The sequence below is a fragment of the Adiantum capillus-veneris genome, chromosome 2 (assembly GCF_014529385.1).
Source record: "Adiantum capillus-veneris isolate H3 chromosome 2, ASM1452938v2, whole genome shotgun sequence".
NCBI lineage: Eukaryota > Viridiplantae > Streptophyta > Polypodiopsida > Polypodiales > Pteridaceae > Adiantum > Adiantum capillus-veneris.
In genome coordinates, this window is record NC_140932.1 from 107,260,187 (window position 1) to 107,281,249 (window position 21,063).

General features: G+C 44.3%; 1 protein-coding gene across 1 annotated transcript in view; it reads left to right on the plus strand.

Moving 5' to 3' along the window:
• The window catches only part of LOC147463351 (nucleobase-ascorbate transporter 2-like), a 39,374-nt gene that overhangs the window by 11,877 nt on the left and 6,434 nt on the right, over positions 1-21,063 (plus strand). Inside the window, exon 12 of the mRNA XM_086488259.1 lies at positions 342-419. Within this exon, the coding sequence (XP_086344385.1) occupies positions 342-419 (78 nt within the window). The remainder of the gene's footprint in view (positions 1-341; positions 420-21,063) is intronic.

Genomic DNA, 21,063 nt, shown 5'->3' on the forward strand with positions numbered 1-21,063 from the left:
GGATGTGGAAGTTAAGAGTATAGAGGAGATGAAGGTGAAAACATGAAAAGTCAAAGAGGAGATGAAATGAGAAGTCTCAATAGCCTATAAAAGGAAAATCTTACACGCCATAAACCTTTTCATTTACATTTCTCTCCCCTCCTCTCTCTCTCTCTCTCTCTCTCTCTCTCTCTCTCTCTCTCTCAGATATTTACATTCCTAAGGTGTTTGGTGTGATTTAAATGTAAGCCATTGGGTAGAGGGTATCATCTAACAAGTTAATTTATTTTTCAAGAATAGAGCCATTAGTAGCCTAGTATATAGTATAAATTCTTCACTTTTTAATTTTGTGTTTTTTGCAGGCAAATTTGGTGCCTTTTTTGCGTCAATACCTTTTCCAATATTTGCAGCCATCTACTGTGTACTTTTTGGTATCGTAGGTAAGAATCATTTCTTCTTGTTTTGGCGACTTTGTATGATTTATATTCTTAGATTCAACTTCACCCTCAATAAGCTACATGACAAGTCAAGGGCTATTGTATCTCTTGTCAAATTGGTGGTACTTGTTGGTTGTTTTCATATGTTATGTGATGAATTACATTCGATACAATTCTAGAAGGCATGTGAGCAAACCAATCGTATAGGTTGTAAGAGGACTTGCTTGTGAAGGGCCTTGTTGGTTTGAGCAATAGTTTGTCAATTACCTGAGCAATGTTGTATTCCCTCCCTTTGGCATAACAGATTAGCCAAGGGCATCGGAAGTCATAGGAATGTGCAAAATGTAAAAATACTTTGCAGACCATGTAACAAAGGGGCGAAGCCCTATTAGGTTCTTCAACAATGGGAAAGCAATAAGCTAAAGCAAGGAAAGGCAATATACCACCAATTTAAGAGGGATGTTGTCGAGCGAAAAGCTTTGAAAGTAGGGCGGCATTGTAAAAGTTGTTGTCACAAAATGTGATGACATGGCTGCCCATGTGTACACACACCTGCATGGACAAGCCGGGGAAATGCAGACAGGCTGAAAAGCTGACGTGGCAGCTTTCGTGTTTTGCGGCGTGACTTCCGGGCTGACTCGTGGCTGGTTGTATGGACGTCCGTGTTTTGCGGAAGCAGGGAGAAAAAGCAAGCGGCAGCTTTTGGACATTGCTTTTTCCTACGCAAGAGATGGGAGAGAGAGAGAAGCTCTTGCTTTATTTTTGGGGCTCAAGAGAGAGAGAGAGAGAGAGAGAGAGAGAGAGAGAGAGAGAGAGAGAGAGCTTGAGAGAGAAATCTCTTCTGCTTTATTTTATGAAGAGCTTTTGATTTTCAGCTTTTGGGCTCTGCTTTTAGCATCCCTTGTAATCTTTGAATAAGCGGGTAGGCCTCTCACAACTCAGAGCATCTGGACGCAGAGTCTGAGAGTGAGCGCCTGCCTACACTCTTGTACTTTGAACACAGATTAATACAAAAAGAAATGCCGAAAGGGGCGCCAGTCTTTGGGGCCAATATCTCTAGGCATGGAACTCCGCCTGCCCAGTGTCGAATCAATTGTGAACTGTGAACTGTTTTGAAGTGATTATTTGAGCTGTCGTGGTAGATTCTCGACTTGGAGTGTCCTTTTCTACCCGCTTCTTCATTTAAGAAGATCTCGTTTAAAGAACAGATTGAGCGGTTTACCTTGGGACTTCCTAACGAGATCCGAGATCACTGCTTAGAGTAAAAGTCAGATTCTATTCAAGAATTGATGAGTCATGCGACACGGGGCTTTGCCATACACTCAGGCAATTTGACCTACCCCACATATGAGATCATAACGCAGAAAACAGAACAGACTTCTAAAAATGAAAGTAGAAGGAAGAAGAGCCCCCAAGATCAGAAAGATAAGGATGCACGACCCCGGCTCACTCCTCGGGAGAGAGCCAACTACATCAAAGAGGGGAAGTGTTTGGATGCGAGGAACAAGGACACATCTCCGTGAAGTGCCCTGAAAAGGCATAGAAAGAACAAGATAAAGACATGCGAGAGAGTTCAAAAGCAGCTGAGGAACGTGGACGGAAAGGCAAGATGAAAGCAGGACTGGTTCCAGATTGCATGGGTACTGACCCAAGCACGATTGATGAGAGTACAGAACTTTGCTGAGCTTGGAGCAAAGTGAAAGATCAAGAAGCCCTAATTTTCTTTGATGGAGGAGCCAAGGCCAACTTCATTTCACGTGAATTGGCGGCTCGGCTCGAGATTACACCTGATCAGATGGGACCACAAGCAGAGGTAGTTCTAGCGGCACCCGGCAAGGACGTGCCATTATACTTGTCATTGGCAAACTTTGGTTGCATAATGCCCTTGGAAGGTTGTGATGTTCTCTTGGGAGTCCCTTGGTACCATAAGAACAATGCCGTGGTCGACTATCAAGCAAAGAAAGCGACACTTACCACAGAAAAGGGCCAAATCATTGTGCTTGATGTAAAGCTTAAGGGCGAGTCTGTCCCTATTGTATCGGCTTCGGCCGTTTCAAAATTAATGCAATCCAGTCTGTTTGTTTGCTTGATCTTTTTGAAAGAGTTGAATGATGATCATAGGACAAATATGTCTGATCTAGAAAAAGAACGCCAAGATTTTCTCCACACTCATGTTGATTGCTTTTTTGAGGGCTTGCCAGGCGAGTTACCACCAGCTTGTCCTGAGGATCATACCATTGATCTGATACCTGGAAGCACACCACCGAACCGGCCACCTCACCGTGTGAGCCAAGCTCAAAATGAAGAAATTATGAACCACGTGAAAGACCTCTTGGAAAAGGGTCTTATCTAGTCGAGTACTTCACCTTACTGCTCTCCGGTGTTGTTAGTTTTGAAGAAAGACGGATCTTGGAGAATGTGCATTGACTATAGAGCTCTCAACAAAATCACCATCAAGAATGGATTTCCGATTCCTAGGATCGATGATATTCTAGACCGACTACATGGATCCTCTTGTTTCAGCAGGATTGATTTGAAGAGTGGATATCATCAGATCCGAATCGCGTCGGGGGTTACCGCTGTTCGCAGATTTCAGCATCTGCGTTTTCAGTGCATCATCGTCGCGTCGTCATGATCGCCATCCTCGCTGACATAGAGTCAGAATTCAGCAGTTAGAAGATTTGCAGATTTCAGTCCCTAGCGTTTTCAGATTTCAGCCCGTCTCGTCATCATCATCATTGTTGTCAACATCGTCGGCAAGTCCATTGCATCTAGACCATTGTACCAGATTTGTGCAATCAATAGTATAGACCTCTCTCGCCATAGAGGGTGGGGTCCTTGGGGGAGGGTTTGACAACATTCTGGTGTTGTATTCTCTTCTCTTCTCTGTGTGTGTGTGTGTGTGTGTGTGTCTCAGTCTCAACACCTTCATTCACAGTGTCATTCACTTTGTTTGTGATCACTTGCACTCTCTCATTAAAGGAACGGAAGGCTCTCCCTTCCGTAAGTAAAAGGAACCCTTGAGCACAATTCGGAGCACTCATCTTGAGCAAAGTTCAACATTCACTTTCGCTTCACCTTACATCTCTATTAGACTGATGCCCTATACTTGGAAGATTCACAATGCATTTCATGCGAGTCTATTGAAGCCTTTTAAAGGCGATGTGCACGATGATGGGAGCCAAATGAGCAACCCGAAGTGGAGGAAAGCAAGGAGATACTCGTTCCAGAACAGATATTGGCATATAAAGACAGAAAAATAAAAGGTAAAGTGATTAGGCGGTTCTTGGTTAAGTTCAAGAACTATCTTGCATTGGATGCGAAGTGGATGGAGGAGGAGGACCTAGCAAATACTCCTCAGATTTTGAAATTTTACCTTGAAGCATTCGGTTTAGCATAGTCTACTCCGATAGAATCCCGATTTCAGCAAGGGTGAATCTAGTGCAGCAGGTTTGCACAAAAGGGGAGTCACTCCGCTCCTTTGTCAACGGATTACCCCGATTTTGGAATAGAGTCACTGATGTCCCCTTTGGGTTTTAGAGATACTAAAGGGCTGAATAGTATTCTGCTGTATGACTTTATAACTGGAACTCCCGAAAATGAAAATGATTGATTTGCACTTGAATTGTTTGAGTGCATGAACTAAAAGACGAAATGACTACAGCATTTCGGTCTCATAAATCTCTATAGACATGATTGCAATAAGGATTAGTTAATCGGGCATCCGTGAGGTCCCGAATGGATCTAGATGCGATTACTAAATACCTTACCGATTGATCATGGGCTGAGATTTGGAATGAATTTGTATGTGATTGGTCATGTGATGTCTTGTGATGTCCGGTGATGTGACTGTCGTCTTGTACAAGTGCTAGATGTGTTGTGTCTAGTGCGTCGGTACTAACAGTCAGTGTCTATTAAGACAGTTTATGGCCTCTGTCTTTTTTGCAGGCGTTATCGAGGGCAATTACAATTCTTTCAAGAGGGGGATATGTCACAAATTGGTGACGTGGCTGGCCCTTGGACACACATTGTAACAGACTTGGACACTCCAAGTCAAGAATCAACCGCGATAGCACCAAATAACCACTTCAAAACAATTCACGGATCACAATAGATTTGCACTGGCCCGGCGGAGTTCCGTTCCTAGAGATATTGGCTCCAAAGACTGGCGCCCCTTTCGGTATTTCTTTTTATATTAATCAGATCAAAGTACAAGAGAGTGGCTAGGGTTTCACTCTCAGACTCTGCGTCCAAATGCTCTGAGAAGTGAAGCCCTCACCACTTATTTAAAGGTTACAAGGGATGCCCAAAAGCAGAGCCCCAAAAGCTTCAAAATCAAAAGCTCTGAAAGCCCAAAAGCATCTGCTCTTTCTCTCTCTCTTTGAGAGTCCCAAAGGAAAAGCAAAAAGGCTTTTTCTCTCTCTCTTTTTAAGAGTCTCACTGAAAGCAAAAGCATCCTCTCTCTTTCTCAATTGCGTAGGCCAGAACGCTGCTTTTCTTCAGCGCAGATTCCGTCGCAAATCACGGAATTCTGTACTGCTGTTGCCACGTGGCACCCCCGGCAGAAATTAGCGTTTGCTGACAGAAATTAGGGTTTCAGCCAGAATTTAGGGTTTGCTGCAAATTAGAGTTCTTGGCAGTTTTTAGAGTTTGCAGGGATTTTAGGGTTTCAGTCTGAAATTAGGGTTTGTCCGTAGCCACGTCATCACTTTGTGACATACCCCCCTCTTGAAAGCATTGTAATCGATTGCGATTACGCCTGCAAAACCGACAAAAGCCATAAACCGTCTTAGCAAACACTGACTGTTAGTACCTACGTACTAGAAACACACATCTAGCACATGTACCAAATCGACAGTCACATCACACGACATCACAAGACATCACATGACATTCAACATTCATTCGAATCTTAGACCATGATTTATCGGCAATGTAGCTAGCAATCACATCTAGGTCCAATCGGGACCTCACCGATGTCCGATTGACTAACCCCTATTGCAACCATGTCTATTCGAGATCAATCAGACCAAAATGCTGCAGTCATTTTGGCTATCAGTTCCTGCACTCAAAAGAAGTCAAGAACAAATCAGTATCATTATCAGGAATTCTATTTCATAAAGTCATACAGCAAAATACTGTCAGCTCTCTGTATCCCTGAAGCTCAAAGAGACATCAGTGACTCTAGTATCTAAATCCAGGCATTTGTTGACAAAGGAGTGGAGTGACTCCTCTCTTGTGCATCCCACTGCACTAGATCTCCGGCCAAGCTGAATTCTAGGTTCCGTTTGGAGTAGACTATGCTAAACCAAAAGCATCGAGGTAAAGTTTCACAATCCGAGGAGTATCTGCTAGGTCCTCCTCCTCCATCCACTTCGCATCAAGTGCACGATAATTCTTGGACTTAACCAAGAACCGCCTTCGGACTTTACCCTTATTCTTCGTATCCTAATGTGCCAAAATCTGTTCAGGAACAATGATCTCCTCGTTTTCTTCCACTTCGGGTTGCTCATCAGGCTCCCCATCATCAGGCACATCACCTTTAAAAGGTTTCAAGAGACTCACATGAAATGCATTGTGAATCCTCCAAGTATCTGGCAGTTTCAATCGGAAGGAGACATCATTATCTTTTCAGTAATCTGGAAAGGGCTGTAGTATTGCATACTAAGCTTTGGAAAAAGCCTCTCCTTTCCCTTTTTCTTTTGTAGGCGTGCCTTCTCAAAACGTAATAGCAACCAATCATCCTCCTTCAATTTCATGTCGTGACGATGGCGATCCGTTGCCTTTTTCTATCGTTCTTGAGACTTCTGCAAAGTCTTGCGAACCTTGGCAAAAGCCGTATCCAGATCTGGCGTATATTTATCTGCTTCAAAGATCTTATGTCACAAAGTGATGACGTGGCGGACAGCAAAAACCCTAATTTCTGCCAAAAACCCTAAAATTCCTGCAAACCCTAATTTTTGCCAAAAACCCTAAATTCCGGAAATTGCGGAGGCGGATTATTATTTTTTTTAAAATTTTTTTTGGAAAATGATGAGCAACGCGAATTTTGCTTTTGCTTTTTAAAAAAAAAAAAAAAAGAAAAGACTCTCTAAGAGAGAGAGAACTGATGCTTTTGATTTTAAAAGCTTTTGGGGCTCTGCTTTTGGGCATCCCTTGTAACCTTTAAATTAGTGGTGAGGGCCTCACTTCTCAGAGCATCTGGACGCAGAGTCTGAGAGTGAAACCCTAACCGCTCTCTTGTACTTTGATGATTGATTAATATAAAAAGAAATACCGAAAGGGGCGCCAGTCTTTGGGGCCAATATCTCTAGGCACGGAACTCCGCCGGGCCAGTGCAAATCTATTGTGATCTATGAATTGTTTTGAAGTGGTTATTTGGTGCTGTCGCGGTTGATTCTTGACTTGGAGTGTCCAAGTTTGTTACAGTGGTATCAGAGCACGGCCGATTTCTCTTCTACGGGAAATCCGATCCCCGAATTTTTTTTCCGCAGCACCTATTGCTTCAGGCAATGATCAGTCGACTCCCTCTGCATTTGGAGATGCAGGCTGGGATCACAACGAAGATTCAGGCAGAGAGTATGGCCCGCCTTGGCCTACTTAGGCGAAGCGGCGAGAGATAGAGCGTCGCCAGTTGATCGGCGATGTAATAAAGATACTCAATTTTGCCAACGATCCGAAGATGGCAAAATATATGAACCAGACCTCTTTGGAAGAGGTACAGATGGAGTGGCAGAGAACCACAACATCACTCCCGAAACCCGCTCTCAAGAAACCTTCTGCCTCCAAGAAATATACGGAGAAGGAACTGGAGAACGTGGTTGATGCACGGATTGCTCAGCTTTTTGACACGCAAAAGAAAGCCAAAAAGCACGGCAAAAAGCAGAAGAAAGGCACTGACTTCCCGGGATATTTGGATCGTCGGTCGACATTTGACAAGGCAAAGAAATTGAAGAAGGGCGTCAAGTTTGAAGACCTACCCAGTTCTTCTTCTTCTTCTTCTTCTTCTGACAGTTCTTCTAGCTCCTCGGATTCGAGCGAAGAAGACATGAAAAGCAAAAAGCGAAGCAAGAAACAAAGCTTTAGAAAGGGCAAGAAAAAGGCAAAGAAGGCTAAATCTCGCCCAGAGACTGACAGTTCTATTGAGGACTCGTCTACAGAACGCTCAAGTTCCGATGACGGAAAGTTTTATGCGAACAAGAAGAATTTTTACAAAGCCAACCAGTATGACTTTCTCGAAGATAAAAGCAAGAAAGTCCGATAGTTTAAGGAAGGTGGCCACTCGATCAAGTTTGATACTTTTCAGGAGACTCAGATGCTTCGAAGGCTGTGTCTTTGACATCGCTTTCGCGGGAGGACGCTATTCAGAGCACTCCAAGATTCGGAGAGCTGCCTCTTACTCTAAGGGGAATGCTCGCACTTGGTGGTCCACGCTTCTATTAAGCAAGACTGTGCCAGTTACATGACTGAAATTTAAGAAGCTTTTTATTTCTTCTTGGTTGCCGCAAGAATATAACGAGATGTACGAGCTACTTGGAACTATCTTCGGATGACCAAGAAAGATACAATCAATGCTTATTGTGAAAGATTCTGGAGCTCTTTTCTACCCGCCTCTTCATTCAAGAAGATCGTTCAGAGAACAGATTGAGCGGTTTACCTTGGGTCTACCTACAGAGATCCGAGATCACTGCTTGGAACAGAAGTCAGCTTCTATTCAGGAGTTGATGAGTCATGCGAAGCGGGGCGTTGTCATTCACTCTGGCAGTCTGACCTACCCCACAGATGAGGCCATGACACAACGAGCCGAACAGACTTCTGGGAATGAAAGTAGAAAGAAAAAGAGCAACCCAAAGAAAAATGATGCACGACCCAAGCTTACTCCTGAGGAGAGAGAGCTCGCTTCATCAGAGAGGGGAAGTGCTTTGGATGCGGGGAACATGGACATATCTCCACGAAGTGTCCTAAAAAGGCACAGAAAGAACAGAATGATAAAGACGACGACGGGTCTGAGAGTTTGAGAGCAGCTGAGGAATGTGGCAGAAAAGGCAGATAGAAAAGCAGAACTGGTACCACATGGCGTGGGACCTGCACCGAATCTAATGAATGAAAGTACAAACTTTGCCGCTTTCGGGGCAAAGTCAAGGATCAGGAAGCTCTTTTGAAGGAGCCAAGGCCAACTTCTTTTCACTTGGAATTGGCGGCTCGATTTGGAACTACGCCCGACAGATTGACGCCACAGGCGGAGGTAGTTCCACTGGCACCCGGATGGGATGTTGCCATTACACCGAGCATTGGCAAACTTTGTTTGCAATGACAGGGGTGTTCAGGGCATGCGAGTGACGTTCTACTCGGGATCCCTTGGTACCACAAGAACTACGCCGTGGTTGACTACCGGGCCGAGAAAGCGACTTTGATAAATGAAGGGCTTAGAGATTGTACTTGATGAACTTCAGTTTTCTTACTCATTCTTTTGGGAGAACTGAACGATGGATAAAGGTTGAATATGTTTTGACCTGAAGAAAAGAACGCCAAGATTTTTTTTCTCCACGCTCATGCCGATTGCTTTTGAGAGGGTCTGAAGATCATACCATTGATCTGATATCTGGAAGCACGCCACCAAATCGGCCACCTTATCGTGTGAGCCGAGTACAGAATGAAAAGATTATGAACTCAGTGAAAGACCTCTTGGAAAAGGGTCTTGTCCAGCCTAGTACTTCACCGTATTGCTCTCCAGTGTTGTTGGTTTTGAAGAAAGACGGATCTTGGAGAATGTGCATCGATTATAGCACTCTCAACGAAATCACCATCAAGAACAGATTTCCGATTCCTAGGATGGATGATATACTCGACAGGTTACAGGGATCCTCGTGCTTTAGCAGGATTGACTTGAAGAGTGGATATCATCAGATCAGGATAGCGCAAGGAGATGTCTACAAGACAGCTTTTCGGACGACTTTTGAGTTATTTGAGTTTTTGGTGATGCCTTTTGGCTTAACCAATGCTCCTGCGACATTTAACCGGATGATGGACAGGATTTTTCGAGAGTACAGGCTATTTGTTGGCACTTTCTTTGACGACATCATTGTTTTCTCCAAGAATGAGGCACAACACAGAGATCATCTGCTTCAAGTCTTTCAGGCATTACAAGATCACACATTAGTGATTAATGCTAAGAAAAGTGAATTTTTCCTACCAGAGATACACTTTTTGGGACACATTGTGTCAGCAGCACAGCAGGAGTGCAAATGGACCCGGCCAAGATAGAGACTATCCGTGATTGGCCCGATTTGAGGAATGTCCATGAAGTTAGAAGCTTCTTGGGACTGTGTTCGTACTACAGGCGGTTCATACGAAAGTTTGCATAGGTTGCTTCCCCTTTGCATACCTTGACTCAGAAAGGAGTACCTTTTTCGTGGGGACCCACAGAGGTGACTGCCTTTCAGACATTGAAAGAGAAATTCACTACAGGACCAGATTTGACTTTGCCGGACTTGCAGAAGTCATTTGAAGTATATTGTGATGCTTGTGGTCGTAGTCTGGATAGCTTACGAGAGCCGTTTGTTCTCTAGGCTGGAGATGACAGCACAGATCTATGGAAAAGAGCTTTTGGCGGTTATCCACGCTCTTACTTAGTGGCGGCATTACCTACTCGGAGCGGATTTTACTATCTTTACAGACCATTAGAGTTTGCGCTACTTCTTGTCACAGAAGCAGCTTTCGGAAAAGCAGATGCGGTGGGTGAACATCTTGTCACAGTTCCACTTCCAGATTGTCCATGTGCAGGGACAGAAGAATGTGGTGGCAGATGCTTTGTCTCGAAAACCGTTGGTTCTGGCTATTTCCGCGATACATCATAGGAGCTTCGAGGATATGGTCGATCAGTGTGCCACAGATACAGATTTTGCAGATATTTTCACACGGATACGGGATGGGGAGACAGTAGCTGGATACTCCCTTCGGGAAGGCTACTTGATGAAAAAGACTATGTTGTGCGTTACACGGCCGTTGAGGGAAAAGGTTATGACTGATTGCCACTGTCCATCTTTTACGGGTCACCGCGGCATTGCTACCACCATGAAAGGGGTAGAGAGAGATTTCTTTTGGCGGAGACTGAAGAAAGATGTGGAAGAGTTTGTGCGCAGTTGCTTGGTATGCCAAAAGGTCAAGTTTGACAGGCATAAGGCACAGGGATTGTTACAGCCTTTACCCATACCCACCCGCCCCTGGGAAAATATTGAAATGGATTTCATTTTTTTGATCTCCCGAGAATACAGAATGATCACGATGATTTTCCGATTACATGGCACGCCTGAGACGATTGTCTCCGACAGAGACCCCAGATTTATGAGTTTGTTTTGGAAGGCAATTTGGAAGAACATTGGCACGCGGTTGCAGTTCTCGTCATCGTTCCACTTGCAGACTGACGGGCAATCTGAGATTGCCAATTCAGTGATTTTAGATTTATTGAAGTCTTGTATCTCGCATCAGAAGACTCAATGGGAAAAGAACTTACCTTTGGTGGAATTTGCCTACAATAACACGATACACTCTTCGACGGGGAAGACGCCATGAGAGATTGTTGAAACTGCTGCGAAGGTTCCATCCTTCTTGAGCACGAAAGATCAGAAATTTGAAGCGGATGAATATTGGCGAGATTTGGATACGGCTTTTGCCAAGGTTCGCGAGACTTTGCAGGAGTCTCAAGAACGACAGAAAAAGGCAGCGGATCGCCATCGTCGCGACTTGAAACTGAAGGAGGATGATTGGGTGCTCTTACTTTTGAGAAGGCACGCCTAAGAAAGAAAAAAGGAAAGAAGAGGCTTTTTCCAAAGCTTAGTATGTGATACTAAGGACCTTTCCAGATTACAGAAAAGATGAATGATATCTCCTTCCGATTGAAACTGCGAGATACTTGGAGGATTCACAATGCATTGCATGTGAGTCTCTTGAAACCTGTTAAGGTGATGTGCCTGATGATGGGGAGCCTGATGAGCAACCCAAAGTGGAAGAAAACGAGGAGATCCTTGTTCCTGAACAGATTTTGGCACATAATGATACGAAGAAAGGTAAAGTCTGAAGGCGGTTCTTGGTTAAGTTCAAGAACTTTCCTGCATTTGATGCGAAGTGGGTGGAGGAGGAGGACCTAGCAGATACTCCTCGGATTGTGAAACTTTACCTCGATGTTTTGGTTTAGCATAGTCTACTCCAAACGGAACCCAGAACTCAGCTTGGCCGAAGATATGGTGCAGTGGGATGCACAAGAGGGGAGTTACTCCACTCCTTTGTCAACAGATGCCTCGATTTTGATACTAAAGTCACTGATGTCTCTTTGAGCTTCAAGGATACTGAGAGTTGACAGTATTCTGCTGGATGACTTTATGAAATGGAATTCCTGATAATGATACTGATTTGTTCTTGACTTCTTGTGAGTGCAGGAACTGATAGCCGAAATGACTGCAGCATTTTGGTCTGATTGATCTCGAATAGACATGGTTGCAATAGGGGTTAGTCAATCGGACATCGATGAGGTCCCGATTGGACCTAGATGTGATTGCTAGCTACATTGTCGATAAATCATGGTCTAAGATCCGAATGAATGTTGAATGTCATGTGATGTCCTGTGATGTCCTGTGATGTGACTGTCGATTTTGTACATGTGCTAGATGTGTGTTCCTAGTACGTAGGTACTAACAGTCAGTGTCTGCTAAGACGATTTATGGCTTTTGTCGGTTTTGCAGGCGTAATCGCGGTCGATTACAATGCTTTCAAGAGGGGGGTATGTCACAAAGTGATGACGTGGCGGATAGCAGAAACCCTAATTTTTGCCAGAAACCCTAAAATTCCTGCAAACCCTAATTTTTGCCAAAAACCCTAAATTCCGGAAATCGTGGAGGCGGATTATTAATTTTTTTTTTTTTTTTTTGGAAAATGATGAGCAACGCGAATTTTGCTTTTGCTTTTTTTTTTTTATAAAAAAAAAGAAAAGACTCTCTAAGTGAGAGAGAACTGATGCTTTTGATTTTAAAAGCTTTTGGGGCTCTGCTTTTGGGCATCCCTTGTAACCTTTAAATTAGTGGTGAGGGCCTCACTTCTCAGAGCATTTGGACGCAGAGTCTGAGAGTGAAACCCTAACCGCTCTCTTGTACTTTGATGATTGATTAATATAAAAAGAAATACAGAAAGGGGCGCCAGTCTTTGGGGCCAATATCTCTAGGCACGGAACTCCGCCGGGCCAGTGCAAATCTATTGTGATCTGTGAATTGTTTTGAAGTGGTTATTTGGTGTTGTCGCGGTTGATTCTTGACTTGGAGTGTCCAAGTTTGTTAAATTTTTTTTTTTTAATAATCCGCCTCTGCGATTTCCGGAATTTAGGGTTTTTGGCAAAAATTAGGGTTTGCAAGAATTTTAGGGTTTCTGGCAGAAATTAGGGTTTCTGTTGTCCGCCACGTCATCACTTTGTGACATCTTATCTTTCGTGCTCAAGAAGGGTGGAACCTTCGCAACACCTTCAACAATCTCAAATGGCGCCTTCCCCGTCGAAGAGTGTATCGTGTTATTATAGGCAAATTCCACCAAAGGTAAATATCTTTCCCATTGAGTCTTCTGATCTGAGATATATGACTTCAATAAATCTACTGTTGGGTTAAAGGCCTAAATAACCCCTTTTTGTACATTTTTATACTTTGTCCAGGTTCAATATGAACCTGGACACATTTTTTAAAGGTCACTTATAATAAAAGTGGAAAAACCCAAAACTCAATTATTGAGTTTTCCCCAAATACGTGAGCTCTCTCTCTCTCCCTCTTCTTCTGCTAGCGCTTCCTCTCCTGTTGGTTTTCGCCACCCCTCTCTGCACATACAATGCACTTCCTCGCGTGCTGTTTCACTTGCACACACCGTCGCGCGCTCAACATCTACAACCACTGAATTGGCAATCTTGGATTGCCCGTCAGTCCGTGGGTGGAACGATTACGAGAACTGCAACCGCGTGCCAATGTTCTCCCAAATTGCCTTCCAAAACAAACTCGTAAAGTTGAGGTCTCTGTCGGAGACAATCGTCTCAGGCATGCCATGTAATCTGAAAATCTGGGCCACAAATAGTCTCGCTAAGTGATCCGGCTTGACTATTTTCTTCACTGGAATGAAATGAGCCTGTTTGCTAAATCTGTCAATAACAATCCAGATACCATCGTGGCCACTCTGTGTTCTCGGGAGATAAAAAATGAAATCCATCGCTATACTTTCCCAAGGGCGGGTGGGTATGGGTAAAGGCTGTAACAATCCCTGTGCCTTATGCCTGTAAAACTTGACCTTCTAGCATACCAAGCAACTGCGCACAAACTCTTCCACATCCTTCTTGAGTCTCGGCCAAAAAAAGTATCTCTCTACCCCTTTCATGGTGGTAGCAATGCCGCGGTGACCTGTAAAAGGGATCAATATGTCATGCCTAGTAAAAGGGATCACATAACGATGCTGACTAAAATACAAGAAACCGTCACGAATGAAACACTCGAACACTGCGTGCGTGTCAATCATGCGAACACATAATACTTCCTGTGAGGGTTCTTTGGACCAAGGCTCGAGAGCCAAGATCGCTTCTTCGGGATCTATCGAATCTTCTTGTGGGGGATCTGTGGACCTCAACTCGAAAACCAAGATCGATTCTTGGTGATGGATCGAATCTACAACAAGGTTAGCTTCTCTAGAAAAAGCATCAACTAACACATCATCTTTGTGAACAATCACATCCTCTTCATGCAAATCATCATGCTTGTCATTGTCATCCAAATCATTATCCATCAAATCATCATGCTTCTCATAATCATGCAAATCCTGTGTGTCATGCTGTGGAGAAAAAGAGATTGAGAGAATCTCCTTATTCCGAATCCTTTCAACCTTGTCCTGCATATTAGCAATGAGAGATGGAGAATGAACAATGTCCTCTCCATGAATGACAATGGGAGAATCACTTTTGGCATTGAGAGTGAAGATGTTAGTCGTCCAATCAATGAGAGGGTTATTATCACGAAACCATCGAATGCCCAAAATCATATCACATCCTGAGAGAGGAGAAACAACAAATCTCTAGTGAAGGCAGCTTTTTGAATTGCAAACAACACATCAAGGCATTCCTCCGTGATGAGAGCGTCCATATCGGAAAGAAAGCCAGAGACTTCCATAGGAGATCTCGGACTAACTTCGAGGCGGGCTCTCTCAACAAGAGAGGGACTGATCTCATCATGCATACTACCTGGGTCAAACAATATGACAAAACGTTGCCTCGATGTATGACCATAACATTTAATGAGAGAATCATCAATGGGAGGGTCTTGAGAAACTTTGGGCACATCCGTGTTATCATTCATTGCATTGATAGATGTAGTGGGTGCTGTGGGTTCTTTAGATTCATTCGATTCAAGCTTAGGACATGCTCTTTTTATGTGACCCTTAATGTGACAATGAAAACAAGGACCTTCCTTAGAATAAGTGCTTTGTTCTTCCGACGTGATGTATCCTCCTACAATTCCTTGTGCTACCTTTTCATCTGAGTAAGCTTAGGTTTAGCAGTTGTGTTAGCCTTACCCTTAGATTCATTGGAAGAATTATTTGATGAGAGACTGTTGGAAGATTGGTTAGAAGAGTTATCATTCTTACCGTTCTGAGGGTTCTGAGAAGTTTGCGAGGTACTTGTGGAAGTCTTGTTCTCCTTAGGCTTTCCCTTGTTGTGCTTCATCTCCTGTGCGAGAGCAATCGCTACCGCCTTGTTGAGATCGATTGGATCAAATACCTCGACATCGTACTTGATATACTCGTCCAATCCAAAGAGAAAAGCCTCTTTGCGCTCATCATCCGACATGCGTAGTTGGGTACCTAGCTGCAAAACACGATTAGAAAAAGACATAACCGGCATACCATTTTGCTTGAGAGTGCGTCAATCGTCCTTCAATCGTGCAAGGTACTGAGGTGGCATAAACCGTACCTTGAGCTTGTCTTGGAAATGAGCCCAACTAAAAGAGGGGGGCGTGAAATCATCGGCTGCCTCTAGGTGCGCGGCTAGCTGTGCCTCTTGCTATGCGTGGTACCAATTGATGGCATCACCAGCAAGGTACATAGCTGCCGTCAAAACTTTGCTATTTCTTGTCTTCTTAGTTGTCGCAAAATAAGCATTAAATTGATGCAACCAAGAATGAATAACCGTAGCTTCCATCTTACCGTCATACGTATCGAAAGTCAACTTTTCTGTAACTTGATGGTTGGAATCCGCATCGTGGCTTGCGCCACTTGACGAACTCCCACGATCTTTGGGTGGTTCGGTCTTCGAGGCTAGGACTTGGGAAATAAATTCTTGATTACGAATTTCCCTTTGAGCTTCTCGCTCGGCATCCCTTTCTGCTTTGCGTTCATTTCGTTCATCGCGCTCGCGTTCGAGAGCAAGTCGATTTTCTTCTTGCATTGCGGCAAGTTTTGCGTTTCTTTCATCGCGCTCACGTTCTTGAGCAAGGCGATTTGCTTCTTGTCTATCCATCATGGCCATCATTTGCTTGACCATTTCCTCCATAGGGTTTGGTGCACTTGGTGGCGTAGATGGTGAAGGGGGAGGGTTTAAGAAATCATCTCCAGGTGGGGATGAGTCTTCGTCTCCTCTCTCATGCTCATCATCTGTATGCGAAGTATCCATTCCGCTTCGAGTGACGACCATGCACTATGATCTGGGGTCTTAAGCTCGCGAGGAACTTGGGTCTTGAGGATCTTGAGGTTTTTGAGGTCCTTGATTCGTGAGAATCTTGGGTTCTTGAGGTTCTTGAGGTTTGAGGGTCTTGGGTTCTTGGGGTTTTCTTTCGCTTGCAAATCGCGTTGAGAAGGATCTTCTCTTCACCCGAGTTCTACTCCTTTCTGCGGGCGGGCCTTGGCGGCCTTGCACTCACACCAAGGTTGCTTTTTCCCACCTCACGTCGATTGGCCGGCCGCTAAGTGCACGGTCCGCTCTCAATGAGTGAAAAGAGACACAAGGGGAGGTTGGACAAGCCCTTCTTTCTTGGGATTCCTGTCACTCTTCAACAAAACATGATTAGGAATCGCCACGCCCAAGTAAACTTGGGTTCGTGCGACCGCAACAAGCAAAAAAAATTCTTGTGGTTCTTTCCTTGAGTAATGCAGAACACTTCCAAAGCTCTGATACCAATGTAAGGTGCAGCGGAATGAATGTTGTATTTTCTCAAGATTAGCGATCTTTATTGCTCAAGGTTCCTTTTAGTTCTTAGGGAAAGAGAGAGCTTTCCGTCTTATGGAGAGTGCTATGATCACGAACAAAGTGAGTGGATATTGTGCGTGCAAGTGAATGAGACTGAGAGAAGAAGAGAGAAGAGATACAACACCCGAGAGGTTGTAAAACCCTCCTCCGAAGGCCCCACTCTCGTCGGCGAGAGTGGTCTACTTTGATTGCACAAAGGTGTACAATGTGTATGCAATGGATTGATGCAATGGGACTATGCCGACGACGACGACGGTGATGACGAGGATGACTTGATGGCTGAAAACTGAGATCTTCTAACTGCTGTTTTTCAGGGCTGTTTCGGTGGCTGAAAATGACTGTTTTGGCTGCGTTTTTATGGCTGAAAATGGGAGAACATCTGCAACCGACTTGGGGGAGTTTTGCTACTGTGTCATAGGGCTGAAACTGTGTGGATCTGATGTGGGTTAGGGCTGAAAACCAAAACGCTGGCTGAATCTATCCTTTGCCAAAACGCTAGGTTGATCTGCATCTGCAATCCCAAAACGCTGATGTATCTGATGCATTCGAGGCTGATCTGACTCTGCAAAGCAAAAACGCTGATGTGCCTGATGATGCTCTTCTGAATTCAATGCTAAAAAACGCTGAATCTGCTGCTGTTGCTGGCGTTAGTTAATGGCTGAAATCGCTGATGAGGATTAGGAGAAAAATGCTAGGCCTTGATACTTTTTGGCGAGGGTGGTTGGGTAAGGAAACGCCAGGAAGCTGGGGGGAATGGCGATGGCTTGCTATGAAGAAAACGCCAAGTCTGCTAGAGAGGGTGATCCCAAAAACGCTAGAGGGTCCGAGTGTCTGAGGGGGTATTGCTGAGAAGTTACCTGTTGAGCGGGAAGCTCTTGCTGCCTCTTCTGCCAGAAAGTGCTAACTTGGGTTTGCTTATATATTAACTTAGCAAAATTGCCCTACCTACTTTTGTTGGAAAGTCACTTAAAAATAATAAGTGAAAATAACCAAAAATAGGAAAATAGGCTAAATGCATTGGAAAATTCCCCTAGTTGATGCTAATGGATTTTGATGGGAATTCCGATGATCATGCTGTGTGCAACCGGAGGATATGCATCTAAGCTAAGTGACTGGGATGCACGGTCTACGAATAGACTCACAAAAGTGCCAGATCACTGCTAATCTAATTGACTCGACTGACGGGAACCCTGCTATGGTGTAGCTTGTCCACGGACACATAGGGTTGGATGTGTCACATGACACCACTGCATCTGCTTTTCCGAAAGCTGCTTCTCTGACAAGAAGTAGCGCAAACTCTGATGGTTTGTAAAGACAGTAAAATGCGCTCCGAGTAGGTAATGCCGCCACTGAGTAAGAGCATGGATAACCGCCAAAAGCTCTTTCTCATAAATCTGTGCTGTCATCTCCGGCCTAGAGAACAAACGACTCTCGTAAGCTATGACATGGTCTTCTTGCATCAAGACCGCACCCAGACACGACCACAAGCATCACAATATACTTCAAATGACTTTTGCAAGTCCCGCAAAGTCAAAATAGGTCCTATAGTCAATTTCTCTTTCAATGTTTGAAAGGCAGTCACCTTTGTGGGTCCCCACAAGAAAGGTACTCCTTTCTGTGTCAAGATATAGGGGAAGGAACCTCTGCAAACTTTTGTATGAAACGTCTATAGTACGAACATAGTCCCAAGAAGCTTCTAACTTCATGGACATTCCTCAAATCGGGCCAATCACGGATAGTCTCTATCTTGGTCGAGTCCATTTGCACTCCTGCTGCTGACACAATGTCTCCCGAAAAGTGTATCTCGGGTAGGAAAAATTCACTTTTCTTTGCATTAATCACTAACTTGTGATCTCGTAATGCTTGAAAGACCTGAAGCAGATGATCTCTGTGTTCTACCTCATTCTTGGAGAAAACAATGATGTCGTCAAAGAAAGTGCCAACAAATAGCCTGTACTCTCGAAAAATCCTGTCCATCATCCGGTTAAATGTCGCAGGAGCATTGGTTAAGCCAAAAGGCATCACCAAAAACTCAAATAACCCAAAAGCCATCTGAAAAGCTGTCTTGTAGACGTCTCCCGGCGCTATCCTGATCTGATGATATCCACTCTTCAAGTCAATCCTGCTAAAGCACGAGGATCCCTGTAACTTGTCGAGTATATCATCGATCCTAGGAATCGGAAATCTGTTCTTGATGGTGATTTTGTTGAGAGCTCTATAATCAATGCACATTCTCCAAGATCCGTCTTTCTTCAAATCCAACAACAGTGGAGGGTAGTACGGTGAAGTACCAGGCTGGACAAGACCCTTTTGCAAGAGGTCTTTCACTTGGTTCATAATCTCTTCATTCTGTGCTCGGCTCACACGGTAGGGTGGCCGGTTCGGTGGTGTACTTCCAAGTATCAGATCAATGGTATGATCTTCCGGACGAGCAGGTGGTAACTCACCTGGCAGGCCTTCTGAGAAGCAATTGGCGCGAGTGTAGAAAATCTTGGCGTTCTTTATCAAGTTTAGACATATTTGTCCTATCATCATCACTCAACTCTTTCATAAAGATCGAGTAAACAAACAGACTGGATTTCATTAATTTTGAAATGGCCGAAGCTAATACAATAGGGACAGACTCGCCCTTCAGTTTAATATCAAGTACAATTGTTCTGTCCTTTTCTGTTGTCAAAGTCGCTTTTCTCGCCCAATAATCGGCCACGGCGTTGTTCTTGTGGTACCAGGGAATCCCTAAGAGAACATCACAACCCTCCAAAGGCATTATGAAGAAGTCCTTATGCCCCAAATACCCTTGACAATGCAACCGAAGTTTGCCAATGACAAGTGTAATGGCTACGTCCTTGCCGGGTGCCGCTAGAACTACCTCTGCAAGTGGTCCCATCCGATCAGGAGTAATCTCGAGCCGCGCCGCCAATTCCAGTGAAATGAAGTTGGCCTTGTCTCTTCTATCAAAGAAAGTCAGGGCCTCTTGATCTTTCACTTTGCTCCAAGCTCGGCAAAGTTCTGTACTCTCATCCATGGTGTCGGGATCAGTACCCACACAATCTGAAACCAGTCCTGTTTTCATCTTGCCTTTTCGTACGCGGTCCTTAGCTGCCCTCGAACTCTCAAGCCTTTCGTCGTCCTTGTCATTTCGTTCGTTCTGTGCCTTTTTAGGGCACTTCGCGGAGATATGTCCCAGTTCCCCGCATCCAAAGCACTTCCCCTCCCTGAGGAGTAAGCTTGGGTCGTGCATCCTTTCTCTTTGGGTTGCTCTTTCTCTTTCTACTTTCATTCCCAGAAGTCTGTCTGGGTCGTTTTGTCGTGACCTCATCTGTGGGGTAAGTTAGACTGCCATAGCGAATTGCAAAGCCTGGCTTCGCATGACTCATCAACTTCTGAATAGAAGTTGACTTCTGTTCCAAGCAGTGATCTCGGATCTCTGTAGGTAGACCCAAGGTAAACCACTCAATCTGTTCTCTGAACGAGATCTTCTTGAATGAAGAGGCGGGTAGAAAAGAGCTCTAGAATCTTTCACAGTAAGAATTCACTGTATCGCTCTTGGTCATCCAGAGATGGTTCCAAGCAGCTCGTATATCTCGTTCAAACTCTTGAGTCAACCAAGAAGAAATAAAAAGCCTCTTGAATTTCAGCCATGTAACTGGCACAGTCTTGCTTAATAGAAGCGTGGACCACCAAGTGCGAGCATTCCCCTTAAAATAAGAGGCAGCTCTCCGAATCTTGGAGTGCTCTGAATAGTGTCCTCCCGCGAAAGCGATGTCAAACTGTTGTATAAAAGACAAAGCCTTCAAAGCATCGGAGTATCCCAAAAAAGTATCAAACTTGAGTGCTTGGCCACCTTCCTTAAACTCTCGGACTTTCTTGCTTTTATCTTCGAGAAAGTCATACTGGTTGGCTTTGTAAAAATTCTTCTTGTTCGCATAAAAGTTTCCATTGTCAAAGTCTGAATTGTCCGTAGACGAGTCCTCTGTAGAAGTGTCACTCACTGGGCGAGACTTAGACTTCTTTGCCTTTTTCTTGCCCTTTTCGAAGCATTGTTTCTTGCTTCGCTTTTTGCTTTTTCTGTCTTCTTTGCTCGAGTTTGAAGAGCTAGAAGAACTGTCAGAAGAAGAAGAAGAAAAACTAGGTAAGCCTTCAAACTTGACACGCTTCTTCAGTTTCTTTGCCTTGTCGAATGTCGACCGACGACCCAAATATCCCGGGAAGTCAGTGCCTTTCTTCTGCTTTTTGTCTTTCTTTTGTATGTCGAAAAGCTGAGCAATCCGTGCATCAACCACGTTCTCGAGTTCCTTCTCCGTATATTTCTTGGAGGCAGAAGGTTTCTTGAGAGCGGGTTTCGGGAGTTGTGTTGTGGTTCTCTGCCACTCCGTCTGTACCTCTTCCAAAGAG